Consider the following 26,446-nt stretch of genomic DNA (forward strand, 5'->3'; position numbering starts at 1 on the left):
TATGCTTAGGAAGGCCTTTCCCACTTTAAGAATCTTTTCTAAGAATTCATAAATGAATGTATTTTTTCCTATCGGCCGACCTCCATCCAGTCCCTTAATATTTCTTCTCAGGGCCTCCCACCTCCAATTATTCACTAAAACGGTGACCACCGTGATGAACTAAAGGCCCTCTCTATCTTGCAGAAGAAGATGAGAGCTGAGGAAGCAAAAATCATTCAAGAAAAAGCTGCAAAGATCAAGGAATGGGTGACACTGAAGTTAGCAGAGGTGAGTGAGAGCTTATCTTGGGAAGCCTGCGAGGGACCTGCGTGGGGTTGCTCCTGTCCCTCTGCGTTTTTCTGCCTCTGTCTGTTTATGGGGCCTTGCCTGCTTTTCATTTTGTTAACCGTTTGTCTCTCATTCAGCTTAAACGCTGAGACACTTCACTTCACTTTTCCCTTCCTGTTGTCAGAGTTGGGTTTCCCCAGAGCTCCTGGTTTGCTTTGTGTCTGGGGAGAAGGAATGAGTCTTACTTCTGAGGAGTCCCATCAGTTTCCTTCTGAGAAGCACACACAGTCCTTTACCATCCACCCTCTGTCCTCTCCATTCTTTTTAACTTTTTTTTTTTTTGGTGCTCAAATATACATAAAATATACCATTTGAGCTGTTTTTGAAGTGTACAATGCAGTGGCATTAAGTACATTCACAGTGTTGTGTACCCATCACCACTACCTCCAAAACTTTTCCCACCGCAAACAAACTCCATACCCATTAAACACTAACTCCCCACTGTCTCTCCCCCGAGTCCCTGGTAACCTCTATTCTACTTTCCACCTCTGTCCATCCGTTTTCATAGCTCATCACTTGCTACAGCTTTATTTAGGAAACTCAGGACTAGAAGCTACAGCACTGCGAGCAAAAAAAACAAAAACCAACCTCTTTCTAAACAGAAGGAAGGGGAATTGAAGTTTGGAGAAGGGTGAACACTGACTCCTGACACAAGTGGCTCACACCTGCAGGGGGTAGTGGCTCATTTTGCCTCCTGTCCTTTCTGTGGACACACATCTCAGGTCACCTGCTAGACTACAAGTCCTTGGGGACAGAGCTGATGCCTATAACCTGCATCTTCCACAGCCCTCATCTCTTGCTAAAAGCTCAATGAAAGTGTGTTGGCTTTCCAATTAGGATGGGTACTAGACAGCCTATTAACAGGACCTGGCATATTGGCTGGAGACAATGGAAGAGCAGTTATTTTTTGCTCCTAGGTGAATAAGAGGTCAAAGTTACTTTTATCAAAGGTTGAAACAAGAAAAAAAAGTATGTTTTGTCAGGGAAGATAATGAGGAATTAAGGGCCTGTGGATTATGACATAGTGAAACGATACGGTGAGAATAAAACATCAAACAATGAAAAATCTGGGTCTTAGAGCTCAGGAAAAAAATCATTAGAATAATTGGAAAAGAAGAATGTAATTAACTAATATTTGTTAAACGCTTGCAATGCATCAAGTTCTAAGGCAGGCATTTTAAACATAGATACTGATTTACTCTCAATGACAACTTTGTGGAATGATTACTGCCATCTTCAATTTATCAGTTAGTAAACTGAGACAAAAAAAAATACAAGCAAGTTGCTACTGTGATAAAAGTACTTTTTATAGGTTGTATATTGTTCCCGACTCCTTTCCAGTAGAAGGATAATATATCCCTGCCCCTTGCCATAAGGTTTGCTATGCCTCCCTGAGGAAGAAATATGCTTCTGCAGATCATGGACATTATGCTTGTTTATATGACTTGCTCTAGACATATATGTAAGCTATATTCAATTAGGAACTTCAAGAACAATCACATGAGGACTTCCCTGGTGGCACCGTAGTTAAGAATCCACCTGCCAACATGGGGACTTCCCTGGCGGCACCATAGTTAAGAATCCACCTGCCAACGCAGGGGACACGGGTTTGAGCCCTAGTCCAGGAAGATCCCACATGCCACGGAGCAACTAAGCCCGTGTGCCACAACTACTGAGCCTGTGCGCCTAGAGCCCATGCTCCACAACGAGAGAAGCCACCACAATGAGAAGCCTACGCACCGCGACGAAGAGTAGCTCTCGCTCACTGCAACTAGAGAAAGCCTGTGCACAGCAACGAAGACCCAATGCAGCCAAAAAAGGAAAAAGAAGTTTAATAAAAAAGAACAGAACAATCACATGAATTTATTATTGTCCTTTTCCTTTTTCCAGGAGATAGGGTTTTCTCTCTCATCCTGGATCCAGTATAAATAAAGCATGTGAAACTAAGTAGAATACATATGATATAAAATATAAGCAAGGAAATAAAATTTTTGTGTTATAAACAACAACAAAAAAAAGTGTGTTGGCTTTCATTTCAAAGAAAATGCAGCCACCCTGAAGCTGGATCTCATGGATAGTATGTTGAGCAGAAGAAACCAGACACAGAAGTACATCTTGAATAATTCCATTTATATAAAGTTCTAATTGGCACAACTACACTAATGTGTGTAGGGTGCATACTTAGATGGTAAAACACAGAAAGCAAGGAAATGAATCTCATAGACTCAGAAGAGTTGTCTCCTTAGTGAGGAGGGCGGATCGTGTGATTGGGGGAGGACAAGTCCGGGATGTCTGGAGTGTTGGCAAATTCCTCTTTCTTAACCTGGGTGGCGGTCACATGAGTATTCATTTCAGAATCATTTGTTAAGCTGTTCATTGGTGTAGAATGCAGTTTTTTTTGTGTTATATTTCACCATTTTTAAAAAGGTTAAAAATACCTAGAAAAGAGGGACTTCCCTGGTGGCACAGTGGTTAAGAACCCGCCTTCCAATGCAGGGGACACGGGTTCGAGCCCTGATCCGCGAAGATCGCACGTGCCGCGGAGCAACTAAGCCCGTGCGCCACAACTACTGAGCCTGCACTCTAGAGCCCACGAGCCACAACTACTGAGCCCGCATGCCACAACTACTGAAGCCTGCGTGTCTAGAGCCCGTGCTCCACAACAAGAGAAGCCACTGCAATGAGAAGCCCATGCACCGCAACAAAGAGTAGCCCCCGCTCGCCACAACTAGAGAAAGCCCGTGCGCAGCAACGAAGACCCAATGTAGCCAAAAATAAATAAATAAAATTTATTTTTCAAAAACCCCAAAAACCTAGAAAAGAAAGCACAGGGGCTGCCAAATGGAATTCTTTCCCATCCACAAACAGGTAGCGCAGAGAGAAGGAGGAGGTCAGGGCTCCCAGGAGAGTCGGCAGTGGATTGGGGGGCAACACGGGCTCTTTTGTGTAGATTTGATCTTTAAGAAGGATTTTAATCTTATTTTGAATTATATGTCTGAATGTGTAGGCTGAGTATTCTCAATCTTCATTTTTCTTTTTGTCTAGCTTGAGATGGAGAATCAGCACCTGAAAAATTGTAATCAGCACCTGGTGGAGCAGGTGGGAACCCTTCAACGTGCACTAGAAGGTAAGCGGGCCAGCATGTGCGGGCCAGCATGTGCGGGAGTCGGGGGAGTGTGTGTGTGTGTGTGTGTGTGTGTGTGTGTGTGTGTGTGTGTGTGGCTGAGGGAGCTCTTAACATGCCTATTTTGTGTGTGTGTGTGTGTGTGTGTGTGTGAGCGCGCGGCTGAATTGAGGGAGCTCTTAACATGCCTATTTTTGTCCCAACTACAGCTCTTCAGATGGCACCTTCGGGGAAGCTGCTGGTGGCCCCCCAGGGAACCACAGAGCAGGATTCTGTCCCTGCAGGACCAGGAGCCCAGCCAGTGGGACACGACAGTGGTCCTCAGGCCCAGGGTGCCCTGAAGGCAGCTATGCCTGTACCTTCTCCAGGTGCTCTGCAGAGCAAGGACTCTGTTCCTAAAGCAGGAAGCCCCTTGGAGGATTCTAGTTCCAGTATGGTCCACCCTGGAGAAATATCAGAGGCCAAGACCCTTCCACTTCATCTGGGAGGACAGGGCTCTCCTGGCCAGCTGTTCCTGAAGCCTTGCACCCCCAGGCATGGTTTGGCTTCCTGGGGTGAAGGCCTGGTCACTGCTCAGGGAGGGACGCTTCCTAGGACGAAGACCTCTGCCAGGGAAGGTGGCCCCGGCTGCAGCCTGACTCTGCCAAAGGTGCGGGCTCCCAGCACCCACCGGGACAGCATCCAGCTGGCCAAGCGGCACCACAGCCAGCCCCAGGCGGGCCCTGCGCACTTCGACCACGTGGTGAGCATTGAGATTGGGACACTCTCAGCCCTCCACTCTTCCAGCCTTCCCAAGGTGGAGGCTGGACCTAAGCTCCGGGAGGAACCGGAGAAGATGGAGATGGAGGAGCAACCCCCAGCGGGGAAGATGGAGGAAGTGGATTTGGGGAACAAACCACCTACACCCCCCCTGCACCGGTTTCCATCCTGGGTAAGAGGCCCCCTGGGGACAGGACAGAGGGGCCGGGCTGATGGTGTGAATGCTGTCGGGCACAGCCATGTGCTGAGCGTGGGACGAGGCTGTCACCCTCACCCCCTCTGGGAGGTGGGTACCCCCGGGCCTGTCCAGACTACTCCGCCCACAAGGGGTGGAGCCAGGATTTCCGATTGGACGGCGGCCGGCTGCTTCCTGAGCAGGCGCTCACTGCGGGCCACAGCCCAGATGGGTGCTTGGTGCCCATTTTCTCGTGTAGTCTTCCTGACTCTCTGTGGAGGTACAGTGCGGTGGCTAAGCGCACGGGTCCCAGGATCAAACCAGGAGGTCCCCAAGATCAAACTCTGTGAGCCGGGGCAAGCTGCTAAACCACTGCGCCTCAATTTCCCTCTCTGTAAAATGGGGATAATAGTACCTGCTTTGGGCTTCCCTGGTGGCGCAGTGGTTGAGAGTCCGCCTGCTGATGCAGGGGACGCGGGTTCGTGCCCCGGTCCGGGAGGATCCCACATGCCGCGGAGCGGCTGGGCCCGTGAGCCATGGCCGCTGAGCCTGCGTATCCGGAGCCTGCGCTCCGCAACGGGAGAGGCCACAACAGTGAGAGGCCCTTGTACCGAAAAACAAAACAAAAAAAAAATAGTACCTGCTTTATAGGGTTGCCCTGAGGATTGAGTGTGTTAATACGTATTTGGTGAGTAGTTGCAGCAGTGGTTCACAATACGTGGAGAGGCTGTTGGAAACGGCAAGGGCCAGGCCAGGGTGGAACACTGTCAGAATCATCCGTCTTCTTGTTCCTTGTTGTCTTGTAAATCCAGATGTTCTGAAATCCTAAAGCAGAGGCAGGCAGTGAGGGAGCATTCGGCAAGGGATGTGGCAAGAGGGCTCAGGTCCTTCCGGTCCCCGAGACAGGATCGTTCTTGTTACCTTAGGGAACCACAGTGGCCCGAGAACCCAACCTCTCTTCTTAGGTGGGACCAGCTGGGCAGTAGCCATGTGGGAAAGATCAAGACTGAGATTTGGGAGAAGGACATTTCTCAATCTGAGGGAGTCAGATGGACTTACTTGCTGAGTTAGAGTTCCTTTGTCTGTTGATCCTCAAAACAACCGTGTGAGTTAGGCATTAGATAACCTTTTGTAAAACGCTCCTACATTTGTTGAACCTAAACCCCTCAAGCTTCACACTTTTCATTCTCTCTGTGAAGTTAGAGGCCTGTCCGTGGTTGAATTCCACTACCACTACTGGCAGGGATAATTGTTTTTATGGCTGATTTTACCACATGGACCCAATTTATCTGCCCTACATAAGCACGGAATTCCCTGCCCCAGCCCAGTGCCTGCCCCTCCCCCCAAATTCCTCCTTGCTGCCTCCCATCTCTTCCCTTCCCTTGCCTCCGGCACCTCAGGCTCTCATCCCAGCCCTGGCCAGCCCCTCCCTCTCTTCCCCAGGTGCCCCAGCACCGCTGCTCCCCTCTGGGGTGACCCGGATAGCATCCGCCTTCCTTCCTGCCCCAGCCTAGCCCAGCTACCTCCTCGAGCCGGGCAGGCCTTTCCCGGTCCTTGTGACTCACCTCTCACCTGAAGGGGCCTTTGTTTTCCCTTTACCTTGAGTGAAAAAGAGATATGGAGGAGGATAGGTGGGGCCTCTGGGTTGTTTGGGAGTGATCCAAACCTAAGAAAAGCCGCCCAGGCCTGTGGGCCTGCTTCAGACCCAGGGGACCCCGAGGGGCCAGGGAAGAGTTGAGGGTGGGAGTTCCCATCGATGTGTCTTCTACGGCGGGGTTCAGGGGTCTGGGGGAGCCAGGGCTTTGAGCCTGAAGCCTAACCATGATGTGACATTGTTACTGTAGGAAAAAAATGTGTCCCAGTTTCCAAACAACTGGCTTCCAAACCAAAGGGCACACACGTCCTTGCCATGGGGCTCGGACGTCCTCATTACCAACCCCCCAACTTCAAGGGCTGTAGGATGGGGAAGATTCAGAGAAAACAGGTTCCAGTTCCCTCTCCTCCTGAACTTCCTTGCCCCAAGGTAAGGGTGGCAGCAAGAGAGGGAATAAATATCGCCTGCAGGGCACTGACTGTGCTCTCGGTTGTCGCAACAGCCTGAAAGGTGAGTATTATTACCCCCATCTTAGGTCCAGAAATGATGTTAACTTGTCCCAGATCCCCCCCCTTCGGTCACTGGCTAAGCGTGGACGTGGATCCAGGTCTGCCCGCCTCCAAAGCCGGAGGCCGGCGTGGACACGGGGGTGGTGGGCCCTGACCCCTTGTGACCTCCCGTTCCAGGAGAGCCGGATCTACGCTGTGGCCACGTCGGGCATGCGGCTCTCCGAAGTCTCTGCTAGAAGTAATGCCACCTGCTGCGGTGAGTCCCAAGTGAGCTGCCCGTGGTGGGCAGGGTGGGTGTGCGGGGAGGAGAAGACTCGGAGCAACGCCCAGGGCCAGGTCACCTGCATCCCATTCCCTCCCACAGCAGGTGAGGTTCAGGTGAAAGCACGGGGCCCAGGCTCCCTTGGAGAGAGAAGGAAGCTGCACAGGTTCAGCTCATCACCTGCCTGCGGGCGGGAGTGGGCGGGAACAGAGCTGTAGCCAATTACAGAGCTGGAAGGGACTTTGGAGGCAGGGCGCTGCAGCCCGGCTGCCCACCTGCACCAGCTTCCCTTCTGCAGTGCAAGGGCTGTGGCCGAAGGAGCCCCCCGGTGCCTTGATTTAGATAACCCCCTGAAGGAGCCGCATCCCCACCTGAGTGCGGTTCCGGAGTCGCCGGCCGCCCAGTCCCCACAGTGACGCGAGCGCCCCATAGTCACACGGCTTGTAACTCACCTTGGCAAGAGTGGGGCTGAAGAAGACCTTGGCCCTCGTCCTGAGATCTGTCCCCCGGTCTGTCTCCGGAGTGCTGTTTCAGGGAATGCTGTCTGCACGGATCTCTCTCCTCCTCGCTCCGCTCAGGTCTCTGCCCCCCGCCCCTTCCTGGGTTTTGCCACCTGAGTGAGTCTCATCCCTCTTTCCCTCCCCTCCAGCTTCAAGCCCTCCAGCCCTTGCATCCCCTGGGCCTTTCTCTGGCCTGGTCTGCAAGAACGTCACCGTGCCGGTCTACACAGCCTTGAAGGGGGTAAGAAGCTGCTGTCCGAGGAGGGGGTGTCCCCGTCCAGCACCCACTGCCCCACCACCGTGTCGGCAGGCGGTGGCTGGCGTGGGTCTCCAGGGGCAGGCGTCTGCGCACACGTAACTCTGGGCAGGGAGCTCAGCCCCCCATATATCTATTTATTTTGTCCATCTTTATTAGGTTTTTTAAGAAACTCTTTATTTTTAATTTTTTCTTCCCATTTTATTGAGATATAATTCACATACAGCACTGCATAAGTTTAAGGTGTGCAGTATAATGATTTGACTTACATATATTATGAAACGATTACCACAGTAAGTTTAGTGAACATCCAGCATCTCATATAGATACAAAATTCAAGAAATAGAAAAAAACCTTTTCCTTGTGATGAGAACTCTGAGTTTGTTTCTTTGTTTTTGAAGTATAATTGACCTACAACACTATGTTAGTGTCTGGTGCACAACACAGTGATTCAATATCTTTATTAGGTTTTTATTAGAAAAATTCTACATTTACAAAAATGTGAATCATTATGATTATGGGCAAAGTAAAAAGTTAAAGGTTAAACCAATGCCTGCTCTGCGTCTCCTCCTCATCTTTTCACATGTCTATCCCAGAGGCCAGTGGGGCTCCTTCCAGAACTTTTTATGTATTATGTCATATATTCCCATGTGTATTCCCATAACATCTCTACATATTTTTTAACAAAAATCAGATATAGCTGCAACATGATGTTTTCATATACTTTTTGGTCTGCTTTTTTTTTTCTCCTACTGAAACCTTTTATTCTGAATTTGTTGGTGCTTAAGGAAAACAGCTTTGTCCATAATTCACTGTGCCCTGGACTTATAACACCAACTTGTATTTGGCCAATTAGAAACAAGACCAAACTGCATTCTTCTTAGGTCTGTTCAGTTGATAAATGGCACTTAACTGATTTCTTTCATATAATCTTTAACAAGAACTCATAAGTCGCATTAATTATGCCCCAAGGTTCGTGCCCCGGTCCGGGAGGATCCCACATGCCGCGGAGCGGCTGGGCCCGTGAGCCATGGCCGCTGAGCCTGCGTATCCGGAGCCTGCGCTCCGCAACGGGAGAGGCCACAACAGTGAGAGGCCCTTGTACCGAAAAACAAAACAAAAAAAAAATAGTACCTGCTTTATAGGGTTGCCCTGAGGATTGAGTGTGTTAATACGTATTTGGTGAGTAGTTGCAGCAGTGGTTCACAATACGTGGAGAGGCTGTTGGAAACGGCAAGGGCCAGGCCAGGGTGGAACACTGTCAGAATCATCCGTCTTCTTGTTCCTTGTTGTCTTGTAAATCCAGATGTTCTGAAATCCTAAAGCAGAGGCAGGCAGTGAGGGAGCATTCGGCAAGGGATGTGGCAAGAGGGCTCAGGTCCTTCCGGTCCCCGAGACAGGATCGTTCTTGTTACCTTAGGGAACCACAGTGGCCCGAGAACCCAACCTCTCTTCTTAGGTGGGACCAGCTGGGCAGTAGCCATGTGGGAAAGATCAAGACTGAGATTTGGGAGAAGGACATTTCTCAATCTGAGGGAGTCAGATGGACTTACTTGCTGAGTTAGAGTTCCTTTGTCTGTTGATCCTCAAAACAACCGTGTGAGTTAGGCATTAGATAACCTTTTGTAAAACGCTCCTACATTTGTTGAACCTAAACCCCTCAAGCTTCACACTTTTCATTCTCTCTGTGAAGTTAGAGGCCTGTCCGTGGTTGAATTCCACTACCACTACTGGCAGGGATAATTGTTTTTATGGCTGATTTTACCACATGGACCCAATTTATCTGCCCTACATAAGCACGGAATTCCCTGCCCCAGCCCAGTGCCTGCCCCTCCCCCCAAATTCCTCCTTGCTGCCTCCCATCTCTTCCCTTCCCTTGCCTCCGGCACCTCAGGCTCTCATCCCAGCCCTGGCCAGCCCCTCCCTCTCTTCCCCAGGTGCCCCAGCACCGCTGCTCCCCTCTGGGGTGACCCGGATAGCATCCGCCTTCCTTCCTGCCCCAGCCTAGCCCAGCTACCTCCTCGAGCCGGGCAGGCCTTTCCCGGTCCTTGTGACTCACCTCTCACCTGAAGGGGCCTTTGTTTTCCCTTTACCTTGAGTGAAAAAGAGATATGGAGGAGGATAGGTGGGGCCTCTGGGTTGTTTGGGAGTGATCCAAACCTAAGAAAAGCCGCCCAGGCCTGTGGGCCTGCTTCAGACCCAGGGGACCCCGAGGGGCCAGGGAAGAGTTGAGGGTGGGAGTTCCCATCGATGTGTCTTCTACGGCGGGGTTCAGGGGTCTGGGGGAGCCAGGGCTTTGAGCCTGAAGCCTAACCATGATGTGACATTGTTACTGTAGGAAAAAAATGTGTCCCAGTTTCCAAACAACTGGCTTCCAAACCAAAGGGCACACATGTCCTTGCCATGGGGCTCGGACGTCCTCATTACCAACCCCCCAACTTCAAGGGCTGTAGGATGGGGAAGATTCAGAGAAAACAGGTTCCAGTTCCCTCTCCTCCTGAACTTCCTTGCCCCAAGGTAAGGGTGGCAGCAAGAGAGGGAATAAATATCGCCTGCAGGGCACTGACTGTGCTCTCGGTTGTCGCAACAGCCTGAAAGGTGAGTATTATTACCCCCATCTTAGGTCCAGAAATGATGTTAACTTGTCCCAGATCCCCCCCCTTCGGTCACTGGCTAAGCGTGGACGTGGATCCAGGTCTGCCCGCCTCCAAAGCCGGAGGCCGGCGTGGACACGGGGGTGGTGGGCCCTGACCCCTTGTGACCTCCCGTTCCAGGAGAGCCGGATCTACGCTGTGGCCACGTCGGGCATGCGGCTCTCCGAAGTCTCTGCTAGAAGTAATGCCACCTGCTGCGGTGAGTCCCAAGTGAGCTGCCCGTGGTGGGCAGGGTGGGTGTGCGGGGAGGAGAAGACTCGGAGCAACGCCCAGGGCCAGGTCACCTGCATCCCATTCCCTCCCACAGCAGGTGAGGTTCAGGTGAAAGCACGGGGCCCAGGCTCCCTTGGAGAGAGAAGGAAGCTGCACAGGTTCAGCTCATCACCTGCCTGCGGGCGGGAGTGGGCGGGAACAGAGCTGTAGCCAATTACAGAGCTGGAAGGGACTTTGGAGGCAGGGCGCTGCAGCCCGGCTGCCCACCTGCACCAGCTTCCCTTCTGCAGTGCAAGGGCTGTGGCCGAAGGAGCCCCCCGGTGCCTTGATTTAGATAACCCCCTGAAGGAGCCGCATCCCCACCTGAGTGCGGTTCCGGAGTCGCCGGCCGCCCAGTCCCCACAGTGACGCGAGCGCCCCATAGTCACACGGCTTGTAACTCACCTTGGCAAGAGTGGGGCTGAAGAAGACCTTGGCCCTCGTCCTGAGATCTGTCCCCCGGTCTGTCTCCGGAGTGCTGTTTCAGGGAATGCTGTCTGCACGGATCTCTCTCCTCGCTCCGCTCAGGTCTCTGCCCCCCGCCCCTTCCTGGGTTTTGCCACCTGAGTGAGTCTCATCCCTCTTTCCCTCCCCTCCAGCTTCAAGCCCTCCAGCCCTTGCATCCCCTGGGCCTTTCTCTGGCCTGGTCTGCAAGAACGTCACCGTGCCGGTCTACACAGCCTTGAAGGGGGTAAGAAGCTGCTGTCCGAGGAGGGGGTGTCCCCGTCCAGCACCCACTGCCCCACCACCGTGTCGGCAGGCGGTGGCTGGCGTGGGTCTCCAGGGGCAGGCGTCTGCGCACACGTAACTCTGGGCAGGGAGCTCAGCCCCCCATATATCTATTTATTTTGTCCATCTTTATTAGGTTTTTTAAGAAACTCTTTATTTTTAATTTTTTCTTCCCATTTTATTGAGATATAATTCACATACAGCACTGCATAAGTTTAAGGTGTGCAGTATAATGATTTGACTTACATATATTATGAAACGATTACCACAGTAAGTTTAGTGAACATCCAGCATCTCATATAGATACAAAATTCAAGAAATAGAAAAAAACCTTTTCCTTGTGATGAGAACTCTTAGGATTTACTTGTAACAACTTTCATATATATATATACACACACATTTTTTTTTGTTGTTGTTGTTGTTGTTGTTGTTGTTGTTGCGGTACGCGGGCCTCTCACTGTTGTGGCCTCTCCCGTTGCGGAGCACAGGCTCCGGACGTGCAGGCTCAGCGGCCATGGCTCACGGGCCCAGCCGCCCCGTGGCATGTGGGATCTTCCCAGACCGGGGCACGAACCCGTGTCCCTTGCATCGGCAGGCGGACTCTCAACCACTGTGCCACCAGGGAAGCCCCACAACTTTCATATATTAACATGCAGCAGTGTTAGTTATATTTATCATATTCTGCATCACATACCTAGTACTTAGTGATCTTATAATTAGAAGCTTGTACCTCTTGACCACCTTTATCCAATTGCCCCTCCTCCCCCACCTCAGTAACCACAAATCTGATCTCTTTTTCTTTGAGTTTGTTTCTTTGTTTTTGAAGTATAATTGACCTACAACACTATGTTAGTGTCTGGTGCACAACACAGTGATTCAATATCTTTATTAGGTTTTTATTAGAAAAATTCTACATTTACAAAAATGTGAATCATTATGATTATGGGCAAAGTAAAAAGTTAAAGGTTAAACCAATGCCTGCTCTGCGTCTCCTCCTCATCTTTTCACATGTCTATCCCAGAGGCCAGTGGGGCTCCTTCCAGAACTTTTTATGTATTATGTCATATATTCCCATGTGTATTCCCATAACATCTCTACATATTTTTTAACAAAAATCAGATATAGCTGCAACATGATGTTTTCATATACTTTTTGGTCTGCTTTTTTTTTTCTCCTACTGAAACCTTTTATTCTGAATTTGTTGGTGCTTAAGGAAAACAGCTTTGTCCATAATTCACTGTGCCCTGGACTTATAACACCAACTTGTATTTGGCCAATTAGAAACAAGACCAAACTGCATTCTTCTTAGGTCTGTTCAGTTGATAAATGGCACTTAACTGATTTCTTTCATATAATCTTTAACAAGAACTCATAAGTCGCATTAATTATGCTCCAAGAGATGAGGGACCCATGGTAATTGAGATGGGCACCTCTGAAAAGATTTGTCAGTTTCCTGTCCCATTCTAGCCAGATTTTTTGGAAAACTTTAGGGAAAGACTGAAATTCCCCACCAACCTGAGATTGCCTGCGAGTTTTTACAACATTAACTGGAAAAAACAAGATTCCCAACATGTTTTTTGAGATCATAACAGTAATACTTTGTAAAACTTTTTGTAGAAGGATAAAAAGCCAAAAGTGAAATTTCCTCTTACATTGCTTTACCCCAATTCCTAACCCCAGAGGCAACTCTCACTAATGGTTTGGTGTTTATTCTGTAATGCCCTCTGATGCATTTACAAATGCATTTACAAATGTACTCTCTCTTACACACACGCACACGCACATGCAAAGAGGATGATGTCATACATGTCAGTCTACCCCTTGCTTGTCCACCCAGCCATGTGTCAGGTCTTCCTACCCCACCTCCACACACAGCACAGCTCTGCCTCCCCTTTTAGGACTTCCCAGTACCCCTTGGTATAGATGCCCCATAACTACCTTAACTTGTCCTCCCCTGATTCACAAGGTAGGTCATGTCTCTATTTTTCTGTAAAATCAGTGTTTCAATGAACATCACCATTCAGATACATCTCTGTGCACTTATATATGCGTGTTTCTGTAGGACAGAGTTCTAGAGGTGGAATTTAGGGGCAGATAATATGCATGTTTCAAATTTTGACAGGTAGTGCCAAATTACCTTCTAAAAAGATTTTATATAAAAAGAGTACCCTTTTCTACACAGTTTCCCCAATATTGAAGTAATTGGTCTTTTAAAATTTTTGCCATGATCTCTCGGTTTGTCATCCCCACCCACTTGTAGAGCTCCTGTCTCACACTGGGCTCCGTGGCATGGTTTTCTGGCCCCCTAGTGGCAGGGAGCAAGGGTCTCAGTGGCCAGGTATTCAGCCCTGGTGGGGCAGCCTTACTGGGGACCACAGAGGATGATGGTGTGTGAGGGAGAGAGAAGCATGAAGGTGAGGACACAGGGGTAAGGTCGTCAGGTCGGGAAGGGACAGTTGTCTTTCGGGTGCCCCAGCTGGGTGATGGCTTCCCGTGCTCTAGACAGGCTGTCTTGGCCACTCCCCAGGCACTTGGCGCAGGAGTGAAAGTACAGATGGGATGGGCCTTGTCTTGCAGCCTCAGCTGCAGTGGGGAGGGGCCTGTCTTACAGAAAGCCATGCAGATCAGCACGGTGCCCTTTGTGGACGAGTCCTCTGGGTCCGATGATGACTGCAGCTCCCAGGCGAGCTTCCGAACTTCAGTGCCCTGCTCTGAGTCCAGGAAGACCAGTGGACTGGGCAGCCCCCGGGCCATCAAGAGAGGTACGGAGAAGGGTGGTGGGAGGGGTGTGGAACAATGAGGGGCCCTTCGTCTCCTCCCATGGGCAGTCCCACGTGGGTGTGGAAGGCCCTGCAGCTCCCAGGCTGTGTGAGCCGGGAGGCTGTGGACCTGGGCCTTGATTCCTCCTCCCTTTGGACAGGCGTCTCCATGTCCTCGCTGAGCTCCGAGGGCGACTACGCCATCCCCCCGGACGCCTGCTCCCTGGACAGCGACTACTCAGAGCCTGAGCACAAACTACAGCGCACCTCATCCTACTCCACCGACGGGCTGGGCCCAGGCGGGGTGAGCTGGGAGCTTGGCCTCCGCCCCGATGGTGTTGAGGCAGGGCCGGGTGGGAGCGGACCTCCAGCACGAGACCCAGGCAGCAGCTGCATGAGGCGAGGGGTCCCTGGGATTGGCGAAGGGAGGGCGGGAGTCTGGGGGCTGCCACTGATGATGTGAGGCCATAGGGAGTGGGCTGGGGATGTGCAGTTGGGGGCCAGGCACACACAGACCCCATCACTATGGCCCACGGGGCCCAGGAGGAGTTTACACATGTTACCTCGTTTTAGCTCCACACTGACCCTGGGATGCCGAGAGCTAACGATACATTTATTGAGTTTTTAGTGTGCTGGGCACCGTGCTCATGGCTTTGTATGCACTGTCTCATTTGTCCTCACAAATGAGGCTTATTACCCCATCTCGTGGGTGAGAAGCCTGAGGCTCAGAGGCATGCTGTTAGCCGCCAGAGCCAGTGGTAAATCCATATGGCTCATTCCCCAGCCCTCGCTCCATAGCACTGTGCTGCCCCGTCTTCATCTCCCCCTCCACGAACCCTCCACCCCAGTTTGGCTGATGTTCCCCAAACCTCTCTTGCCCTTTCCTGCTGCCTGGAATGGCCTTCTTCCTCCTCTGGGCTCGTCTTCAAGGGAAAGGCTGATTTCCTTCCAAGGTCAGTTCAGGTCTGGCTCTTGCCAGAAGCCTTCCCTGGCCAGCCTCTCGCTTGTGCAGCCCCTGATCTACCACCTCCTCAGTTGTGTTGTTTCCCCTTGCCAGCAGGACCACCCATGCTTTATAAGTCCTCTCTGCACCCTTAGCAGGGCAGTGCCCTGAAAACACACATAGTAGATACTCAGTAATTTTTTTTAATTGATGACAAACAGTGACACAGCTGGGGCATTTTGGCCTGTGTGATGTCAAGGAACCCCAGTGATTTCTCTCTTCTGTCCATCCCTCAATGACCCCTACACCCTTCCACTCTTGCAGGAGTCACTGGAGAAGTCAGGCTACCTGCTGAAAATGGGGAGCCGGGTGAAGACGTGGAAGAGGCGCTGGTTTGTCCTGAGACAGGGACAGATCATGTACTACAAGTCTCCGGTGAGACCCTCCTTCCCCAGGACAGTAGGCAAAAGGACCCCACCCCAGCCCCAGCACCGCATGAGAGGGGCTGGAAGCAGGGCAGAGGGTGAAGGCCTGGCAGGCAGGGAGAGGCAGCCTGGGTAGGCACCTGAGGCTTTGAGCCCCACACGGGACCATGAGGCTGGTCACCGGTTCTCACGGTGAAATCAGGCACTGAGCAGTCAAGGGCACTTCTAGATGAATTGGCTTGGTGATTCCTTCTTCCTTCAGAAGCCGAGCCCTGTAAATGAACTATTCCTAGGCTTCCCTCACATCATCAGGACTGTTCTAATAGGCGAGCTTGTCACCTCCTCCGTCTCCTTTCTACACTGTTTGGAATTAGGGAGCCTTAGGATGTTGGGGCCTAGTTTGACAGGCCCTCCCTAGAGAACCAATGTTAATGTTTTAAAGAAGGCAAAAACGCCTGACTCTTGTGTAACTCCAGTTGATTGTTAGTGGCTACCTTGAGCATCATGTGAAGGATTCAGGTCCCGTATCACTCAATGAGTAGGCATGCTCAGATTGATTAGTTATGTCTGCAGTGGCACTGGAGAAGGTAATGGTGATGTATATAGGCCACCTGTTTGCAACACTATAAAATATGTAGTAGAAAGAATTTAAGGGCTTTATAGCTCAGGAGTAACCTGGTGGTTTCACACCCAGTTTTTAAAGGCTCAATCTATACTTTTTGAGGCCTGGATCAGGAGGACCCACGTCTCTAATCATTGCTCCATTTAGTTAGAACCAGGATCCAGAACAAGTTATCCATCATACCACAGCCCAGGAAAGCTTAGGAATCACTTTCCCCTTTGGGACCTAGAGTAAGATCTGAGGGGAAATGATGTGCTCTGGGAAGGCTCCAACCTCTTTCCTCTCCATTCCTTTCTTTACAGAGTGACGTCATCCGGAAACCTCAAGGTCAAGTGGAACTGAACTCCCGTTGCCAAATTGTTCGAGGGGAGGGTGCACAGACATTCCAGGTGAGCATGCTCCTAGCGGCTAGTGCTTTAGATAGAAGAGGTGCTGGGTTTGGATATGGCTCGGATGGAAACAGAGATGGGGCAGAATGAGCATGTGTGAAAGCCATTACATCGACGTTTGCATTGATCCTCACTTGTGGGTTTGAGGAAGGAAGAGGAGGCAGAATGTGAGAGATGGAGTGAAGGTAGGGGAGACACGGAGGCAAAGATGAGGAGGAGGAGAAGGGAGGGAGGGGGTACCAGAGCAGGAAGAAAGAAGACCCAGTGGGTCAGAGATCTGTGCCACCGCAGAGCCAGGCTCCTGTTCTTCCATCGTCCTGTTTCCCCATCCCCAACCCCTCACTTCTCCACAGCTCATCTCTGAGAAAAAGACCTATTACCTGACAGCGGACTCGCCCAGCCTGCTGGAGGAGTGGATCCGTGTCCTACAGAGCCTGCTGAAGGTCCAGGCCATTGGGCCTCCAGCCCTGCCTCAGGGTGGCGCCAAGCCCGCTGTGAAGGGCTGGCTGACTAAGGTATGGGTGGGGTTGGTGGGGGAGGAGCGTGGTGGGCCCCTCACGAGAGTCAGGGGAGCCAGGAGTGAGTGCTGGGCTGGTGGGTCTCCTCCTGACACACAGCTCCTTCCTCCAGGAGGCCCCTCACACTGCCTGTGGGCTGAACTACACAAGGTGACGGTGAATGAGTGTCTGGAAAAATAGGGGTCAGTGTTGTTACAACAGCAGCTATTCTCGAGACAGAGGAGGAAAAGGGAGGTATCGGACCCATTTTGAGGTCATTAGGAGTTGCCCTCACCCCTGCCTCGTACCCACCACAGCTCAATGTGAATAGTGGGAGGCTGTGACCTCAGCGAGACAGGTGTGGCCAAAGACGTATAATATCTCAGGCTGCCCTAAAGACATGTTAATTAGGGCTCTTCTGGTTGCAGGGAGCTGAGAAGCACTTGTTAATCCCAAGAAAGGGGAAGTTAACAAGTTAACTATGCCAGGATGCCATCAGGAATGATTGTGTGAGCAAGTTCAGTGCTTGGGGCTCTGCCTCTGCCTCTGCTTCCCCGTTCAGTCTGTGTTCACATCCATCTCCTCTGCCCATGTGCAGTGTTTTTTACACTTCACGATTACACTTGCCCAAGGGCTTCAGCCCACTGTGGCCCTTCCCTTCCGACTCTAGCCTCTGCTGACTAGCAAGTTCTTCTCGTGATCATCTTCCTGGGACAGGATATCTGGTTGGCCTGGTCGATCTTTTAATGGCAGGTCACACGAGGACGGATGGGGTGTCGCGTGGTACCATGGACCCTCGCTGTGAAAGGGCTGGTTCCGTTAGTAGAGAATCTGGGTGGCATCTGAGTTTGACCTGGGATTGACCAAAGGATCTGAGTTGGACCAGGGGTTTTGAGATCTGTCTCCCTGTGGCTTCTCTTTGCCAGTCCCGGATCTACTTCTGGGGTCGTCTGGTTCTAATAATGCTGGTTCATTTCTGGCCTACAGGTCAAGCATGGCCATTCCAAACTGGTCTGGTGTGCTCTTGTTGGGAGAACCTTCTACTACTATCGAAGCCACGAGGACAAGGTACTTCCTGGCCTCCCGACAGCTTCCCCCAAAGCGCATTCCTGTGGCTCCGTGTCCTTATGGAAGGCCCCAGCTTTACCCTCTACCCCACCCAACCCCACAACAAGTACAGAGCTGGCTGGCCAGATCCCTCTAGAGTGTGTGACCAGTGTGCATGGTCCGCAGATCCTGCCTGTGTGGTCTGTCTGTGCTTCTCCAAGCCCGCCTCAGCCAGGGAGCTGTAGTCTCCCCCTCCCCATCTTGTCATCCACCCACGTCCTTGATTCCCAGCCCTACAAGGCCTGAGGGTTCAGAGAGAGGAGACTCCTCCGTCCCCCGCTGGCCCTCCCATTCACGGAAGGCTCGTGTCCACAGCGACCCCTGGGCCGTCTGCCTGTGCGGGACGCACGCATAGAGGAAGTAGATCGATCCTGTGACTCAGACGAGGACTATGAGGCTGGAGGAACCCGGCGGTTGCTTTCCTCCCACTGCACCCTTGTGATCCACCCCCCAGAGCACAGCCCCACCTACCTCCTCATTGGCACCAAGCATGAAAAGGTAAGGGAGGGGGCTGGGCCTCCATGGCAAAGCTTAGACCTTTGATTCTCACCTTCCTTCTCTCTAATGAGCTTCCCCAGATTCGAATCTATTTCCCTCCTGGACATTTTGGCAACTAGTATTTCCTGAATATTCCTTGTATTGAATCCATTCCCAGTGACCAACATCTCCTCACTGGGGCCATGAGATGGAGGGAACCACAAGCTTAGGAACTTGGGTTCACATTCAGCCAATCCCAAGTCTTTCCTCTTAGGGACCGGTGGCCTTGACTTGTGCCAGCCAGACAGGCTGACCCTCACCCTGGGCTTGGTCCCTTCAGGGAGGCTCCCTTGGAGCTCTTGCCTCCATTCTTCCCCAGCCCAGCCCCATCAGGTGGCTTTCCATCCTCTTCCAGGATACGTGGCTTTACCACCTCACAGTGGCTGCAGGTGGCAGCAGTGCCAAGGTGGGCACTGCCTATGAGCAGCTCATTGGAAAGCTGATGGATGGTGAGGGAGACCCAGGTAAGGCGAGGGTGGCCATCACAGCTGGGTTGGAGGGTGGTGGCTGGGTAACTGTTGGTCAGGAACCCAAAGAAAGCACTACTGTACCCTGAAGCTGTTTGGAAACCTTCTAAGCCACAGAAGGGCATCCCCGTCCCAAGCTCCAGGACCCCTGTTTCTGGTGAGGATACTGACGAAACCACTGAGTATCTGGGGGAGTTGTCTGGGGAGCAGACTTTCCGGTGACTTGGTCAATGTTTTACTTTGTTCACTGCAACTTTGCTGGCTGGGCAGAGGGTTGAGGAAAGAAGGTGGCTGGTTAATCTATAGTTAGAGTTTGTTAATAAATGAAGCCTAAGTTAGGATCAGGCTAACTAAGCCTGGAGCATTTTGGGGTCTTTATTTTGCTACTGATTCTCAGGACCCTGAGGACCCAAGGGCACCCAGAACACACACTGCTTTACTGCTGCTCCGAGGCTTGTTTGTTCCAGGCTGATGTACGCTCCTCTATCCAGACCTAGCGCAGCAGGGAGAGGCCCTCCCCTGCACACGCACGCTTGCACTCCGATGTCCACGCCTGGCATTGGACGTTCACCCCTATTGCAGCCCCACGAGCAAAGCAGTAGCCGCCTTCCTGTAAGCCATGCTTGTGAGTGTGCTAAATAAATGCAGTGCACAGCCCACACCCTGTGGATATAAATCCAGCACAGCCCATGTGTCCCGACTGTGAAAGCACTGTCTCCCCCAGAGATCAGGGTCGGGGTGCGGGGGAGGCGAGTTCCTTCCTCAGTGGTAACGGCTGCTGCTCTCTGGTGCTGTGCTCCGGGCAGATTCCCCCCTCTGGAGGCACCCCATGCTGTGCTACAGCAAAGACGGGCTGTACACCTCCCTCACCACCCTGCCCTCCGAGGCCCTGCAGACGGAGGCTGTCAAGCTCTTCAAGGTAAAGTGGGAGCTGAGCCCAGGCCCACGGACTGGTGGCGGCGCCCTTGCCCTGTGCCCAGGCTCTGCCCAGAGCAGTTCTTCCCACCACGGTGATGCCAGGGTGGAGAAGACCTGTGCAGTTTAGGGGGGAGCTCCCGGAGGGATCTGAAGAGGAAGGGAAAGAAAGTCCCTCAGGGCTCCCATCATGTCCTCTATGGCAGGAAGGCTGGAAGCTCTGGGACTTCATTCATGGGCCCTTGGGGAGCGCTAGCGAAACGAAGGGCTGCCCTCCTCCTGTAGTGAACAGCGGGAGAGGGCAGGTTTATGTTGCTTCTGGACCTGAGAGATTCTGGCCTATTTTAGAATATTCTTTGTTCCCCTCTGAATATTCTGTCTTTTAAAAAAAATGAATATGTCTTGCTTATGTAATGGAAACATTTAAAGGAAAGATCCTATCCCAAAGTAGCCTTCTCGGTAAGCGTAGACATTCTCGAGCAGTAACGATGCTCCCTCCTAGAAAGGGCCGTCTGCAGTGAACCGGAGCCGTCCTTGAGCCCTGCCGGGGGACGGCCCAGTCTGTCCCCTGTCACAGAGGACGATAGTCAGGGGGCTGTCAGTCTACCTGTGCCCACTGTCATTTCCCTGCAGTCGTGCCAACTCTTCATCAACGTGCCCGTGGAAGCGGCCTCGGTGGACTACCACGTGTCCCTGGCCCAGACTGCGCTGCAGGTCTGCCTCGTTCACCCCGAGCTGCAGAGCGAGCTGTACTGCCAGCTCATGAAGCAGACCAGCTGCCGCCCGCCGCAGAAGTGCTCCCTCATGCAGGTGGGCGTCCCTGGGGCGGAACGGCCGACGGGAGCCGTCGGCCAGGGCTGCCCAGGACGTGGGAAAGGTGGAAGGAGGTGACCGGGCAGGTATCCTCCGAGCCTGGCAGCCAGCAGGCGGCTTCCGTACTCAAAGCTGCCCTCTCTGCGCCCCTTCTGGATGTCTGCGCACAGTCAGATTGGGTGATTGCGGCTCTGCACGAAGCCCGACCAGGCTGGCCATCCTGGTGCCTGCAGAAGGCTGGGGGCTGCGGTTCGGAGAGGGTGGTGAAGGCTCTGTATCTCAGGACTGCGATGGCGCTAGCACGGCGGACCCAGCGCTCAGCCCACATTTCTTGTTCCCCCCGGCAGTGCTGGCAGCTCCTGGCTCTGTGTGCCCCACTTTTCCTGCCTCAGCACCACTTCCTCTGGTACGTCAAACAGCAGCTCCAGCGCCACGCAGATCCCCGGTGAGTGCACGTCGTTTCCTCTGCCACTCTGGCACTACCGACTGGCATGATCCAGAGGGACGCAGGGGAGACTAGGATGGATCAGACCGCCCCGCCCTCTGGGATTTGCACGGTGGTCATGTAGACTTTGCCCATCACCATGTATGCAGATGGGCACGTGGAGATCTGGGCACGCTCTGCACACCAATCCACGTGTGTGTGGGTATTTAGTGGGGGCCCGCACGTGGAGCTACCGCGCCCCCAAATCATCCCCAGATTTGCATTATCTGTTGCCACGTTTTCTGGCTTCTGGAGAAAATATCCGTGCCAGCAACCTGCAGCAGATAGGCCCCGAATGACAAATTAACACCCCAGACCAGTCTTTGGGGCTCGTGTCCCAGCCTTCCAGCTGCAGGTTTGGTCCTATAGGTTACATGTAGGTAGGGAACCAGGGTGTCAGGTGGTAGGGATGAGGGGATTCCTGGATTTCCTTTCTTCCTTCGCCTGTCTTTTTAGAAATGAGACGGGCCAGTACGCCACGTACTGCCAGCGGGCAGTGGAGCGGACGCTGCAGACTGGGGAGCGGGAGGCCAGGCCGTCGCGCATGGAGGTGGTGTCCATCCTGCTGCGGAACCCCTTCCACCACTCCTCGCCCTTCAGCATCCCCGTGCACTTCGCCAACGGGACTTACCAGGTGAAGAGCGACCTACCAGGTGACAAGGCTGCCGCGCCCCCTGTGCTGAGCCTCCTCATATTGCCATCCCAGAGGAGAACACCTTTGGGCCAGTGGGTGCTAAGCCTCCTTAGGCCCAGCAGATCTTAACAGGCAGACCAGCCAAAGGATGGGCCTGGGGTGCAGGGGGCGAGTGGGGCCATTCGTGCCAGTGTGGAGGGAGTACGGAGCTTGAATCACGTGCTTCACTCTTTGGGGCCTGGGAAGAGGATCTTTTGAACCCACTACGTGAACAGGGAAGCTGACACACTGACCAAGAAAGTGGCATGGGAAAGGGCCTCCCAAAGAGTGACAGCAAAGGAGGAATGGCGCTTATGTGGGACTTCAGCTTACGGTGGGCGGGCTCCTTCCTTAAGCACTCGCCCTCTGCACGTGGAAACCAGCTTTCTTCGGCCTCTGCCGTCACCCTTGCTCCTTTCAGCCATGCCTTTCCACCTCCCGGGCTCTGAGCCCTCCACTAGCCCCCGTGGGCCCCTCTCAGGAGGTCCCCTCTCCCGGCAGGTGGTGGGTTTTGACGGCTCCTCCACAGTTGACGAGTTCCTCCAGCGGCTGAACCAGGAGACGGGCATGAGGAAGTCCTCCCATTCTGGCTTTGCCCTCTTCACCGACGACCCTTCTGGCAGGGACCTGGAACACTGCCTGCAGGGGAGCGTCAAGGTGATGGTCCCCCGTAAGCCAACTGAGCTTCCTCCTGAGCCACCTTGGTCTTCAGGATTTTGTGTTCCCAGCCTGTTTGGGGCTGAGCCCGAGGCCAGCATTTCTGTGCCATCTTAAAATGTGCCCATATAGGCAGAGAAAAGTCGTTCGTGCCCTTGTCTCTGGAGAGAAGATCTCCACATCCCTCACTCCCTCCCTTGAGAGGCTGTTCAGCTTCCAGAAGAAAAGCTGCTTCCCAGCTCAGGGTAGGAAGGACAGGGAGGCACTTCTCAGCAGCAGCCCCACCCGGGCAGAGCCTGCTGCCAGTTTCGTACACACACGCGTAGACGGACAACTGTACGCCTGGACCCAGCAGAAGTCGTGTTGTACGCTGGCGGCTCACTCTCACCCAGTCTGCCAGGGCCCGTGCTGTGCTTACAGGTTCCACCAACTTTAAAGAGGTAGATCCTTGTGGTACTTCTGTGCGTAAAGGCCCTTGAGTGGTATTCGAATCCTATGTTGCATTAGGGGCTGGGGTTAGAGCCGCGGGGCATGCTGGGTGTTTGTGGGATGTGCTGGAGCACTTCATGAGGATGAGGGTTTTGGCTGCAGTTTCTGCTTTGTTTATGGTGACAGAACAAAGCCTCCTATAGTCTTTTACCATTGCCTGGAAAAACTGTGCCTGGGCATCTGTAAGGCTTTGTTACACAGTAGGCCTCCGGTTATATTTGTTGAAGAGAATGGCAGTTGGTGGGAGGGAAGTGGAGCCAGTGATAAGGGGCCATGGTTTTGAGGCTAGGGGCCTGCCTAGCCTCTGGGAGGCCCCCTCAGATGTCCAGGCAATGGCGGCAGCATTCCATGGTTTGCTGCCCACGCCATGCTCAAAGCTACACCTCTGTCTGTGAGAAAGCCGCAGGCACCTGGGTCCTGGGAGCATGAGGCCCGGCGGGTCAGCCTCCTGATGGAGGACAGTCCTTCAACTCTGCCCCGCTGCTCTGCCCGAGTCCAGCCCTGACTGGACCTTGTTCCCTTCGTCGGGCTTTTCTGACTTTCCTCTTTTGCCTTGTGCAGATCTGCGATGCCATCTCCAAGTGGGAACAAGCCCTGAAGGAGCTGCACTCCGGAAAGTCTGAGGGTGGCACACGTGTCGTGAAGCTGATGTACAAGAACAGGTCCTGGGCACCGCCAGGGGGGACCAAGCATGAGGGCTGCCGCTGGGGTGCAGCTCATCACTCCCCCAGCTGGAGGCCTGTCCTGCACAGGCAGGGAGCCCAGAGATATAACACTGCCTGCTGGTCAGTAGCTGGAGGCCCAGGCTGGCTCTGCTGGCCTCTGTGAGACCCTGGACAGCTCAGGCTCTCCGTCCCTGTACTGTGTCTGCACACTCACACATGCACGTGCGCACACACACACACACACACACCCCTGCCCCCCAAACAGACCAACTTCCTCAGGTGGCTGCATGTGTTACATTAGGAGAGGAAGATTTTGTCCGAGCACTAGATATTTAAGACTAAAGAATAAATTGCTCCTGTACCAGTTCCAGGAAATACAGAAGGAGAAATCCTGACTTAATACCAATTTGACTAAGAAAATTCTATCCCAGTATGTCTCCAGGCAGATGATTTCCATTAGTCTCTTGGAATCTTAACTCATTCAGTTTCCTAATAAGCTATGATTCCAGATACCAGATTCCCCTCACCAAATCCAGTAAGTCTTAACGGTGAATTCAGAACTGACCACGTGCTACTGTTGCTGTGGGACCTGAGGGCCCTCTATCTGCTCTGGGTCATGCTTGGTTAAGTTTTTCTGGAGGCAGTGGAAAATAGGCTCACAAATGGTATAAAAAGAGTAGTTTCTTTCTTTCTTTGGAAATCAAGATAAACAGATGCAGAGACAGCTTCATCCGTTTGGGATCCCAGCTGAGCCCTGGCTTCTCACTCTCTCCCCTGTAGGCTGTACTTTCGGAGTCAAGTCAAAGGGGAGACAGAGCGAGAACGCCTGCTGCTTGCCTCCCAAACTAGCGGAGAAATAGTGGCAGGGAGGTTTCCTGTCAACAAGGAACTGGCTCTGGAGATGGCCGCACTGATGGCCCAGGTAAGGTTCTGTCCAGGAGTCAGGAGGGTCAGGAGACGTCTTGGACTCACAGGTGGAGTGCACCACACAGGCGGAAACAGGAGATTCTGCGGGTCCTGAGGTGCCAGAGAGGGCGGCCTTGCGGACTCCTTACCCAGCAGAGTGCCTCAGTGCAGATCCAGGCTACATGCAGAACTCTGGGCGTGGAAACCAGGGGCCTGGGTTTGAATCCTAGCCACCTTCCCGCTATGAGATCTTGGCCAAGTCACTTCACCTGTCTGTGCTGTAGTTCCCTTTTTCGTATCCCGAAAACAAAAATACCTCCCTACCTGCCCCTACAGGGTTGTACTAAGTGTAATTCCTAGATAATGTATGTCATATAATGTATGTGGTTAAGTGTGTACTTACAGCTGTCAAACATTGTAATGAGAACTAGGAAAAGGAACACACATTCAGACTTTGACTCTTCTCCCTATTACCTTTAGGAGGCTGTCTTGCCAAAGGAATCTGGGATACCTTCATGGTTCCCGTAAGAAAGAGTCTGGATCTACATGCTGGAGAGGATGGGGAAATAATAACAGTTGACCTTTAATATAATAAACATGTATTGAGTATGCTGTAGAGGGCCCTGTGCGAAACATTTTATATGTAGTACCCTATTTAGTTCTCACCCCCACTTTATAGATGAGTAAACTGAAGCTCACAGAGTTTAACTTGATCATGGTTTCAGAGCTGGTAAATGGCAGAGCTGGGATTTGAGCCAAGTACCTGACTCTAATAATTAGCCACATTTGGAACAGTCAGCTCTACTGAAGGATCTGTAGCATCTTCAATCCTGTATCCCATATTTTTGGATTAGAAGCCAGAATTTCTATAGTGTTTTCCCTTGTCTGCCACTAATTAACTGTGTCTTTGGATAAGGCACTTAACCTCAGCTGCAAAAGGAAAGTTGATCTAGACAATCTCTAATATTCTAGGACCCTAAGGTTGTTTCTCTAGTGTCTGTGAAACTTGAGATAAAGGGTCTGTCTGTTCACAAGAAGTGTTTTTTCACATCCATTCACACCTCACCAATAAAGGAATGAAATAATGGTTTATTTCACCTCTCTCAGCAGGCACCCACCCCATTCACGTCCAAATTCCTGATTTGTCCCTCCGTGTGCTTCTACCACAGGTAGAGTATGGAGACTTGGAGAAGCCCATCCTGCCAGGACCTGGGGGCACACCCCCTGCCAAGGCTCTGCATCACCTCCAGCAGGTCCTAGACAGGTTCTACCCAAGGCGCTACAGACACGGGGCCCCTCTGGAACAGCTGAGGTAGGCTGCAAGGTCTTGCAGGGAGTCACCGTAGGGAGGCATGGGCTGCAGAGCTGGGGAAAACCTCAGAGCTGCAACAGAAACATGGCACCATATCTCTCCATCCGTCTAAACCAGGCACCTGGCAGATCAGCTGACCACAAAGTGGGCAGCACTGCAAGGCTGCTCTTCTCCTGAGTGCATCCGCATCTACCTGACAGTGGCCCGGAAATGGCCCCTCTTTGGTGCTAAGCTCTTTGCTGCTCAGGTAAGTGTGGGCGGTTTCCAGCAGAAGGAGTGGTTACCACACCCTCAGGAACTCCCTAAGTTTCTCCTGGATTCGGTCATGTTTGAGCCAGTTCAGTCTGCAGCGCCCACCCGCAGCCACTAGGGGTCACTATCTTTCCACCCATTTCTTGCCTACTCCAGCTTTCCCTGGTCCAGAGCAGTTGTGACTCATTGCTTTCGGGCCAGGGTTATTTTCGGGTGATCCTTAACTCTCCTTTATTGACTTCTTTCCCAATCCTACCCTTGAAAAAAAAGATAGGGTCAACTAATCCACAACAGAGTTCAGACTTGATATGATGTTCCTCTTGAGAATGTTTTTATTTTAAAAAAAGTTTGAAAGAACAACGTGTAACCTAAACAAATACATCTCTGCTGACC

General features: G+C 52.3%; 1 protein-coding gene across 1 annotated transcript in view; it reads left to right on the top strand.

Annotated features, from left to right (window-relative positions):
* Positions 1-26,446, top strand: part of PLEKHH1 (pleckstrin homology, MyTH4 and FERM domain containing H1) — a 58,339-nt gene that overhangs the window by 27,104 nt on the left and 4,789 nt on the right. The window contains exons 4-25 of the mRNA XM_024118417.3: positions 184-267; positions 3,373-3,454; positions 3,661-4,382; positions 6,666-6,744; positions 7,400-7,491; positions 13,753-13,903; positions 14,062-14,204; positions 15,168-15,278; positions 16,193-16,279; positions 16,633-16,794; positions 17,764-17,844; positions 18,199-18,381; positions 18,776-18,884; positions 19,694-19,806; positions 20,436-20,612; positions 20,963-21,060; positions 21,556-21,733; positions 22,274-22,429; positions 23,480-23,580; positions 24,364-24,505; positions 25,659-25,801; positions 25,919-26,048. Of these exons, the coding sequence (XP_023974185.2) occupies positions 184-267; positions 3,373-3,454; positions 3,661-4,382; positions 6,666-6,744; positions 7,400-7,491; positions 13,753-13,903; positions 14,062-14,204; positions 15,168-15,278; positions 16,193-16,279; positions 16,633-16,794; positions 17,764-17,844; positions 18,199-18,381; positions 18,776-18,884; positions 19,694-19,806; positions 20,436-20,612; positions 20,963-21,060; positions 21,556-21,733; positions 22,274-22,429; positions 23,480-23,580; positions 24,364-24,505; positions 25,659-25,801; positions 25,919-26,048 (3,324 nt within the window). The remainder of the gene's footprint in view (positions 1-183; positions 268-3,372; positions 3,455-3,660; positions 4,383-6,665; positions 6,745-7,399; positions 7,492-13,752; positions 13,904-14,061; positions 14,205-15,167; positions 15,279-16,192; positions 16,280-16,632; positions 16,795-17,763; positions 17,845-18,198; positions 18,382-18,775; positions 18,885-19,693; positions 19,807-20,435; positions 20,613-20,962; positions 21,061-21,555; positions 21,734-22,273; positions 22,430-23,479; positions 23,581-24,363; positions 24,506-25,658; positions 25,802-25,918; positions 26,049-26,446) is intronic.

Source organism: Physeter macrocephalus, chromosome 11 (assembly GCF_002837175.3).
Source record: "Physeter macrocephalus isolate SW-GA chromosome 11, ASM283717v5, whole genome shotgun sequence".
NCBI classification, from domain to species: Eukaryota; Metazoa; Chordata; class Mammalia; order Artiodactyla; family Physeteridae; genus Physeter; species Physeter macrocephalus.